This window comes from Hyposmocoma kahamanoa, unplaced genomic scaffold (genome assembly GCF_003589595.1).
Source record: "Hyposmocoma kahamanoa isolate Upper Pololo Valley unplaced genomic scaffold, ASM358959v1 224, whole genome shotgun sequence".
NCBI classification, from domain to species: domain Eukaryota; kingdom Metazoa; phylum Arthropoda; class Insecta; order Lepidoptera; family Cosmopterigidae; genus Hyposmocoma; species Hyposmocoma kahamanoa.
Window position 1 is genome coordinate 1,319,012 of NW_020653743.1, and position 10,957 is coordinate 1,329,968.

At 36.4% G+C, this 10,957-nt stretch overlaps 1 protein-coding gene across 1 annotated transcript in view; it reads right to left on the minus strand.

The window, feature by feature from the left end:
• The window catches only part of LOC113228169 (inhibin beta B chain), a 23,366-nt gene that overhangs the window by 1,331 nt on the left and 11,078 nt on the right, over positions 1–10,957 (minus strand). Inside the window, exons 2-4 of the mRNA XM_026461393.1 lie at positions 6,216–6,322; positions 4,210–4,428; positions 2,438–2,713 (exon numbers count right to left, since the gene is read on the minus strand). Coding sequence (XP_026317178.1) covers positions 2,438–2,713; positions 4,210–4,428; positions 6,216–6,322 — 602 coding nt within the window. The remainder of the gene's footprint in view (positions 1–2,437; positions 2,714–4,209; positions 4,429–6,215; positions 6,323–10,957) is intronic.

Here is a 10,957-nt window from a genome sequence, read left to right on the forward strand (position 1 = left end):
ACACACACACACACACACACACACACACACACACACACACACACACACATGCACGCACGCATGCAAACACAATTTTGAACTATATAATGAGATATGTGTTTTGAATGATTAGTTGGTTACATAATACGTGTAGCCAATGAAGAGCGGTGACTCCTGATACAGGCTATGCTTACAACGAGGCTTCAGCCGCTATTGTTTAAGAAACCATGTTTTTAAGAAAAAGAAATCTTAGATCGAGACTACCTGCAAGAACTAAACGGGTCACAATCACGGATTCTTGTCATCAACGTACGCGGAAGCTTTTTGTTTCGCTATAGTTTTAAACCACGTAAATGGCAAATTTTGAATATATTGATGTTGACGACATCTATTTATAGAAGCGTAACAACTACCCAACCATTACATGAATTTGAGATTTTGTGAAGACAGTCAAGAACAGCCAGTTTATGGAAATGAAACTATTTTTCCGGGTTTAAATCGCGTATATTACTTTTTCAAACAAACCAACCAATCAACCGTAACTATGGAACCTGTAAAGGGCCCGAAGCGTCGGTTTGTTTGAAAAAACAAATATACGCGATTTAAATCCGGAAAAATAGTTTAATTTCCTACGTGTTTCAATCGCGAAAACCTAAGAACTCGATAACAGTTCGTTTATTTTAATTTCTCGTATTAATGTTCTCTCTGTCACTATTTTTCATTAAAAAAAAATTTTTTTTCTTAACATAAATAACATTTTCATAAACGTCTGTGACATTAGTGTAAGAATCTCTTTCCAGAACCTATTATTTTAATTTAACGCGGGACCAACTCATCCAGGGCCCTCAGTGCAAACCGTTTTGGCCCACTGAGGTCGTGAAAACTACATAATATATAATTAGAGAGATATATAAACTATTCGATTTATCCGAAGAACTGAGGCCAATGTGATTACTGTTGGGTAATTTTCCGAAAAATTGTCATTCTGATACTTATTATGTTCTACATTTAGAAATATCATTTGAAGTATTTAGCTTGAATTATAAATTAAACTTGAATTAACTAAACGCCACTTATCTGCAGAAGACAGTGGAAAAAAACCTTTTTAATGGCTCCATCGTTTTCGTTTAGTATCTTCAACTTTTGACAGATGTCAGATTTTTCTGAAAAATATGATTTATTTAAAATGGAAATTTTTCCATGACCCAACACTAAATTTGATTATAGAGTGAAGAGAGGATAAATACATAAACTCGATAATCAAATTAAGACCTATATATATGGGTTTTCAGAATTTTATATCTTATTCCGTTTCGGAAATATAAAATCGAACAACCGTCGATCTGATATCAGATGTGGCTATCCAAGAACAACGAACGCGGTATACAATGTCCTAAGAATAAGCAATCTTGCATGTAGGTCTGTCGATGAGATCGCGGTGTTTTTTAAAACCGGATAATCCTTAATAAATTGTTTTAAAATCCATAATAATCTGCTGAATTAAAACCAGAAAGTTATGACATGTGCATAGAAATACGCCATCTTCAAAAGCAACATGCCTAATTATTATTTAATTTTGCATCGATAAATTGAAAACTGAAATGATTAATCAAGTTATGAAATCAGAGATTAAACTGAATACGACCTTGGATGCGTGAAATCAGCAAATGGACTTTGTTTACTTTTATCTTCATGGACATTAAATATTCCGGATTTACTTCCACACGTATTTAATTATCTAATTAATTTGTACTGTTAAATGTGTAAATGTTTGGACATCCGGTACATAATGACGAATTTGTATAAGTTATAATTCAGGCGAATAAAAGAGAACGTCAAAGTAAGCAGGTATTCCTTACTTTGTTGACGTTTACCATGCTCGATTCCCGGACCGGGAGAAATATTTGAATGGCTTACACTTATTTCTCTCGTGAGTTTGGTGTCCATGCCACTCGCGATACAGGGTTTTACTGTGGGCCTATGAGTGTCTGCGATATTGTTATTATTGTATATGAACACATTATATATATACTTGTGTAAATATTCCGTCATAAATCAAAGAGGTATCCTAACTTGGGACCCGGAAGTGGTGGTTTTAGAATTGTTTTTGGCGTAATTATTGCAGTTATTTGTAGCAGAAATTCATTCTTTAAAATATTACCACCTCGGTTGTACTGCAAACATTAAATGATCAAGCAATTCCAAGAAATTTTCTGGCCTGGGAATAAGATCAGGCAACTCGACACTTCCAACAAACACTACGTCAACTTTTTTTTGGTTATTGTCTGTTTTTATTATAAACAGCCTTATTTATTTGCTAATATTATGCTCCCCGAATTTTGTAAAAAAAAAATCAGCAACAACAAAATAAAAACAGAAAATGACCAAAAATTTGCTATACTGTTCATTGGAGGTATCGGACTGATCCAGTACTCAAATACTTAAAAATCTGACTTACCCTTATAAAGTTATGATGATTGCTATTCGAGACGGTCAAACTAGATATAGGTGCACAGCTGCCTTTACAGAAGTACGCATGGTACCCAGCTGGTTGGATAATCCAGTCATCCCAGCCCAGCTGTTTGAAGCTCACGTACAAAGGCTGCCTGCAGCATTCAGTTGTCGTGGCCCCACATTCGATAGTGCGCGCGCGCCGCCGCTTGCCCGCATATTTTGTGTAGACGACTAGGAATGGACGGTGCTTTTCGTGGAAGGAGAGAGGAGCTCGACGTAACTGGAAGAAGAAAAAACATAACAGTAAACCCTGTATCGCGGGTGTCATGGACACACACAAATTACACTTCAGTTGACGAGAGAAACAGAAACAAGCCATACAATATATCTCGGGCCCATGAATCGTAACCGGCACCTCTGTGTGACAGTGCAGTATGGTAAACGTTCAGCCACGGAGGGAGTTCAGTATAATTATAATTAGACTGTTGACAAGTGCCATACGCCTGTATTCACCAGCACCTTTAATACCCTTCAAAACCGGAACACAGTAATAATACTCACATTATTACTTGGCGGCAGAAATAAGTAAGGTGGCAGTTATTCCCTGGACGAACTCTTTCACAAGGAGCTCTGCTGCTACCATAACATCCCTTAATTATTTGAGTGGTTGGTTGAAAGTTTATTTTTGTTAAATTTATCGTGTTTTGTAAACAGTCGTGGAACAAAAATTGTTGTTTATGATGACATCTCTATTAGGAAATGAAACTATTTTTCCGGATTTAAATCGCGTATATTTGTTTTTTCAAACAAACCGACGTTTCGGGCCCTTTACAGGTCCCATGGTCACGGTTGACTGAGGTGGTACAGTCTTCAACCAGTTATGTCTAATATTAATGCAAACCACCCTATTTTTTCCACTATAGTTACAATAGTTATTAATTAAATACCTTATTTTTAATTTTACAAAGAAAACATTCCAATTTACGCTATGTACATTAAGTTTTACAAATTATTTTATTTAATGAATTTTTATTAAGTTTAATTTATTGTTAATTAGAATAAACTAAAACATGTTAATTAGTACTGCAGTATTGTCTGTTTGGGATTTTTCATTAGAAGAAATACTGGATCCCAAACTGGTGGTACGGAGAAACCATCTTCCCTGTTGAAATTAGGATGTTTTTTTATTGCAATGGCCTCTCGCAGCATCCTGGTTAGATAACGGACTTCTTTTGCGAGGACCTAGGGTTTGTCAAACTTCATTAAATGTGTAGGTTTATCCATGACATGCTCGCAGACTGCAGACTTGTTTACGCGACGGTGTTTGACATCAGCTATATGTTCTTTGACGCGGGTACAAATACTTCGCTTTGTTTGTCCAATATAAGAGAGACCGCACTCACAGTCAAGCTTGTAAACTCCTGCATCCTGTAAGGGGATGTTACATTTCACGATATCTCTATTGCTAATGACTGTTTTTGCTGGTATGCAGTAAAGTGCGATGTCACACAGTAATCATTCTCAAAAGATTTATAAGCAGTGGAGCTCCTTGTCAAAGAATACGTCCGGGGAATTACTGTCACCTTACCTGTTTCTGCCACCAAGCGGTAACGTGAGCTTTATGGCTGTAAGGTAAAACTACAGACACTTAAGACTTGTCATCTTTATGTCTAAGGGTGACGAGCGCAGTGACAGAGCTCCTCAGGTCTTTGCGATTTAAAGCTCTACTGCCTGATACTGGATAATCAATCTAATACAAAAGACAAAGATACTAACCTGGCAAGTTCTACAAGCGACATGCAAAGTATGCAGTCTCTCTCTCTCCTCCAGCCAAACCCTAACCGCCCAGGCCAGCTCGACCCGCACCCACCCTTCTCCTATGAAAGTCTCCTTAATGGCGATGGGTTTCGTCTTTTTGAACTGCTGCTGATTATCCCAGTGAGCTGCTTCAGATATTACAAAGGTTTGGTTGTATTCATCCATTGGATCGCGTTCCTGGAAATAATAGAAACAGATTGGTAATGAAGTCTCTTCGGATCTAATTCACGTGTATTTGTTTTTTGAAACAAATAAACGTTTCGGGCTCTTTCTAGTGTGGTCATGGCTGACTGAGTTGGTAACATATTTGACGCACAGACAAACATGCAAACAATGACAAATATAACTGTCCACACATGGAGCCAAATAAGGGGTTTAAAATAATATTACCGTAGTGTGCCATAGTGTGGTCTACTTGCATATTTGCCTCGTTGGTTCCTTTGATGAAGACTCCAGGTGTACCCTGATATTGTTGCACGAATTGCAATGACATAATCTCAGTAGAGAGTACTAAAAAAACTGACCTCAAAAGTAAGTGGAATTACGTCTATTTGCTAAGTTTTATTGAAATATCCCCTAGTTCGCCACTATACAGGACTTGACACTGGAGATAATAAAATCGGTTCTCAGTACTCAAAGTATATTGAGAGAAAAACGCCTTGAATTGGAGAAATAGCAAAATCAACCATTAAAGTAATTGCTCCTAAATTAAAGTTAAGCGCTATTTATAAAAATGAATCTTCATGCGTGAACAGCCACCCTTCGAGATGGATGATTTTCTTCAAAATGAAATGGGACCACTATGGAAGTAGCCCCTTTCCAACAAAAATGAATCTTGAAAATCGGTTCACAAATACCGGAGTTATCGTGTAACATACATACACAAAAAAGAACATACAGACGAATTGAGAACCTCCTTCTTTTTTAAAACAGCTTTTAGCATAAAAAACAACTGTTAAAATCACGCAGCTTGTCACACAAGAACAAGAAACATCTAATTAAAGAGCACATTTGGAGTATTGCACTTTATGGATGTGAAATATGGACACTGACACAAAGAGATGGGGTAAGATTAGAAGCTTTTGACATGTGGTGCTGGAGGAGGATGAGGGGTGTAACTTGGATAGAAAAGAAAACCAATGAGGAAGTAATAAGAATAGTAAACGAGAAAAGAACGATCCTGAATACTATAGAGTATAGAGGCGGGAAAATAATTGGACATTTGAAACGACACGACAACTTCTTTAAGACCATTTTGGAGGGAAAGATCGAGGGGAAGAGGGGAAAAAGTCGATCTAGGCGCAGTTACATAGACCAAATAAAGGAAAAGGCCGGTGTCGTGTTATATAAGGAGGTCAAGGAGCTGGCTTGTAGGAGAGACGACTGGAAGAGGCTCCACCGACGAGAGCATAACTCTTAAGTTGCTGATATTGATGGTTCCTTTGACGGGCGTCGAGAAATCGACCAGCGCGCGGTAACGCGAGTTTGCCGAATAGGAAAACAAGACAAATACACACGTGCTATCTGCATATAATGATTGTTTGACGAATATATTAAATATGCGGAAAAGCAGTACCTACTGCCACCATAATATCAAACCACAAACCACCCTGTTTTGAATTATAGTTACCAAAGTTATTCATTTAATATACAAAGAACATTGCAATATTTATTTCATATAATGATGGTTTTTGGATTACACCAGGACTCTTTGCCGGTTAGCCGTTTAGCCCCGGTCTGGTAAACAGTCGCTGGTTCTAACCTGCCAGATCGAAGGAATTATTCTTAGTCTTTTTCGATCTTTGTATCAAAAACACAAAGAACATTCCTATTTACAAAGAGAAAATGGAGGACTGAGTTCAAATTTGCGGAACTCCGCGAACGTTGGCGCACGTACCATGCAAACCAAGTACTTCTACTGTATTTGTATTTGTTTTAACCTCTTACGGGATCTAGTTAAATACCTTGTAAAACCACAGCTCGACAACGGTGACCTCAGTAGGCTCCACATCAGGCGGTAGTTCGAACTGTATACAGGTGAACGGATACCGCCCCGATGTCAAACATTCGCCTGGAACAAACAGTCGCAAAGTCTTTTAATCTGTTGAGATAGTTTTATTTAGTATTTGTATAACCCGACATCATACAGCATATGACCTTCAGAAAAAAAATGTAAATGTTTATTTGTGGTAAACAAATAAGACCATAAAAGAAAAAAGAAAGAAAATTGAAGAAAAAAATTTTAACATCAGACATATTTCACTGGGTTCGAACCAGCAATTGTTGTCACACCGGGGCCACTGTATATAAATTATGGTACTCAAAACATCATGTATTCAATAATAGTACATTTTTTTATCGAGAGACTAAAACGAGCCAATATATATCGAGGTGGTTAGACGTGGTCTCTATTATTCCGAGGCTTTATATTGGCCTAGTCCTGTGGTGAAAATTATACTTTTCACTTCGGTTGCAAGAAAAAATGATCAATTAAGTACGAAAACCGATTTAAGTGCTACATTCAATAACGCGGGAAAATAATATGGCGAACCAGGCGTAGTCTTTTTGTCATAAACTAGTGCAAGTACTGGAGATTGAATTCGTCTAAGTTACTCGAAGTCATCGAGTACATAACAAGTAATAGAGACGAAATAAAGGCCATCCATCCCTGGAAACTCTTCAGGTAAATGGTCCTTATATCTATTTTAAATATCAACTCTCGTTTGCGCTGACATCACAAATTAGAAAGCTGAAATACTGACTGATCCAAAAATATTCTGTATTTATTGTAATAAAGATAAACAAGTTAAACAGGTCATTTTAAAATGAAACAATTGACGACACCCGTCAATTGTTTCGAATTCGGGCTGGCTATTCGGAGCGCAGTTGTCACCGTAATGATTTGGCAGAACAGTTTTGAAACAAATTTAATGACATTTCGTCTCTATTTCTGGTTAAGTACTCGATGGGATTGTATCATGTACTTTACGCCCGCTACGTAAGACTATAATAACATACTTTTACGGCATGTGAAGTGAAAAGTAAATATTACATTTTATCGTCAATATTTCTTTGTGTGTTAAAGTGATTACCAAGTTTCATTTTTTTTAAATTTAACCACATTTATTTCCTGTCCATTTTAAACAGAATAGATATGCATCTGTATAGGCTGACCCCACGTTAAGTGGACCAAGGATCGACCCAAAAGGCCGTTCGCAGAGATAAATACCAGTAAACATTGTTACGTTGGGTACCACACGTTATCGGGACCTTTTTACTATCTCAGCTAAGGTGAACACCCTGGAGCATTGTAGTTCCGTTTCAACGTGATAAAGAATTATAAACATTGAGAACAATTGTGGAATCACTGTAGTATACACGCATTCCTCAATTTCGTTGCGAACCGAAATGGCAGTGGCTTAAAACCCAGTCAATCCACCCGGGTTTTAACTCATTTCTGTTCAAAATTGTGGGCAGAAACGGCGAACGCAATTTGGTATCATTCCATACATAATACCAGAAATCATATAAATACTACAAATTTCTGCGTAAACAATATTTTTTACAGGAAAAACAAGCAACTCCACCCAATAACCACCTTGCAATTCTGTGAATTCTCAATACTAAGGATTAACATTACGGTTCGATTTTCTAACCGACTTCAAAAAAGGTGGAATTTTACAATTCCACTGTATTTTTTTATGTATGTTACGCGATGTCTCCGATATTTGAAAACCGGTTTTGATGATTCTTTTTTGTTGGAAAGATACCTCAGTATTGGTCTCATTTAAATTTGAGAAAATATTCCACCTCTAAGGGTGGCAAACTATGGGATGAGTCCGGTTTCGCGTTCCAGTAACCGATTTCAATAAAACTTGGGAATTAGATGTAACACCGCGAACTTTTGAAGTCGGTTTTTCTTATAGAAAAAAGTTATAATTATGAAAGTTTTTTCATTTTTATAGTGAACACGGAAGAAACAAGTACCTGATTTTATTACTATTGTTCTTCAATCGTCGCAGATTATACTGAGCTCCACTTAGCTGTCTTGCCACGTCCATGTAACCAGAATAAAAAACTACTGCTGATGTAGTAAATTTATAATAGGTGTAGATGTCAAAGATCGTCCAGGGATGTGCTGTAAGATCTTTGCGATTTAAAATGGTGTGTGGCATTGCAACAGCTTACCATAACCTTTCAAAAAACAATCTTATTTCAATGTAAGCTCAAAGTAAGCTTATTATAATACTACTCATTATTCGTACCATGACAAACCTTTCAATCAAGTAATGTATTATTGCTAAAGTGATTGATAGAACGAATGATATCCCATTATTGTCTATTCCTCACTAAAAATAGGATAGAAATAACTGTATAATGCCATATCTTTCTTTTTTCATGTTACGATTCGTCTTATATCGTAGTATAATGTTAAAGTACTTAATATTATTTACATTCAGAAAATTTTAACTGCCAAAAAGAAGAAAATTATGTAATAACGAAATCTATTAAAATTACGTTGTTTTCAATTATTCTTCCGTATTTTCATGAAAAAAAAATGCAACAAGCTGAGTTTTGACTGTCGCGTTGTGAATTCGGAATTATAGTCTAGTGTCAACTGTTAATGGCGCCAAGGAGTATATAGATGTCGCTGTCGTAATTTTACGAAATAAACATCGCCTATTTTTATGTAACGAGAAATTATTCCCTATGTACTATTAAATAAAAAAAATAACAAATTATTAAAGAGATTTATGTGAATAAATAAAACTCAACTTAACTTACAAATCAACATTTAGACAATAAATTCGAACATAATATTGTTTCCACTGCGTCCGATTTTAAGATTGCTAAATTTGACATAAGAACAATATTACCTTTAATGTTAAAGTCGCGTCATAGTACGAACTGCGTGAATGAATAGTCACAAAGCTGCCAATAAAACATCATAGTTTTAACATTATAATAAGCTTGCGTACGAAATGTCTTTGTAAGGTTTGAAGTAATATTGCTTGAAGAGGTTGTGGTAGGCCCCAGGTTCACCAGGTGCACGACTTGTTCGCTTCAACATTTGTGTCATAATAAAAAAGAGCAAATCATTAAATGTATTCGTTTGATAATGACATCGACGTGCAGGTATCCCCGTCAATACTTCGTTCGATAAAGATTTATAATTAGTTATGACATGCAGTAGTCACTCTATGTTATCTATTGTTTACTACATTTTTTACCCAATTTCCGTGTTGTGGTAGGTACCAAGAATGTTTGTTTGTAATATATATACAGTGCTACTACTTGCTACGTTCCGGTTTTGAAGGATCTGGTGAAATTATAGGCACTTTTCAACATAGGTCTGTCTCAGGGGGGCAGTGGCAGTGCCCGCCAGATGTTCGCGATTTAAAGGTATGAGTGACACTGTAACAGTTAATTACGCGCACCACAATTAGAAATCAAAACTTATTTTCGATTTTTCTACTCCTGTCCAGTCAAAGGTTGCATCAGCAGACCGACAAAATAAGTTATGCGTTCGGAGAACATAGCCAATTGTTTGGCTTTTCTGCTAACAACTGATCCAGATTGTAATCAAGTATCGATCTTGTCCCTAGTGGTGACATCCGTCTGTTTTTGGTGGAGTCAGGGTGTAACGCGCGGCCTGCTAGTAAAGCTTAAATGTGTCCCGCAGCTTTTATTAATAATAAAAGTTACTCGAGATAAGGCGTGGCGTGCTGTGAAAAAAACGCGTGTCCCGCTGGCAACCCACATGGCCTGCTACAAAAGTTACTAAAGATCAGTCGTGGCGTGCTGTGAAAAATAATGAGTGCCCCGCGCGCCGCCCACACTACAAAAGTTCTTTAAGATTAGGCGCCTGCTTCAGAAAAATCGTTTGTTCTATGGCGCTGAGAGTGTTAAAACCGATGGAACAAATATTGTTCTTTACTTATTTAGTAATATGCTAGAAATTGTTATTATTTTACAAATAAAAATAACCCTGTGTTGTTATGTATGAATAAGCTAACAAAGGTTACACATAACATTTATTTTAAGAAATTATAGTAATTAATCAAAAAATCACAAATAATACATCAGCCTAATTAAATGTGTTTACTTATTTATCTTCCTGCTATTTCGACCTAACTTTGATAACAGTTTACAATGAAAAAAATATAAAAAACGGTCTTTGATCCTATTGACAGCAAGAGATTGAAAACAAGACTGTATAATGTTTACCGTTATTGCCAACTGCGTTTTAATACAATGGCAGTTTTAATTAATTTCAAACGTAAATTAATTTCAATGATAAGGTGTCATTGTAAACATTTGATAAATGCATGAGGTTACATGTTACATTTACTTATGACGTGTCATGTTTACAGTTCAACTACGGTGTACGTTAGTTAATTAAAAGAAAGGTCAGTTTTTAACGGTCTTCAAAAAAAGGAGGAGATTTTCAATTCGACTGTATCCTTTAATGTGCTTCCATGATCAGCCCATATCAATGTGCTAATGGCGATATCAAAATTCTGAAGTTTTGGCGGTATCCGCTCACGCGATGCGCTCCTCCTACCGCAAAATCGCGGCTGTTTGTTTTCGTAAATTAGAAAAGGATTCAGTTTAAATACAAGTTTTTACAAATAAAAATTATTATTCTGCATTGCTATATAAATACCCTCCGTACTACCAACAAAAACATCTCAAATAAAATGCA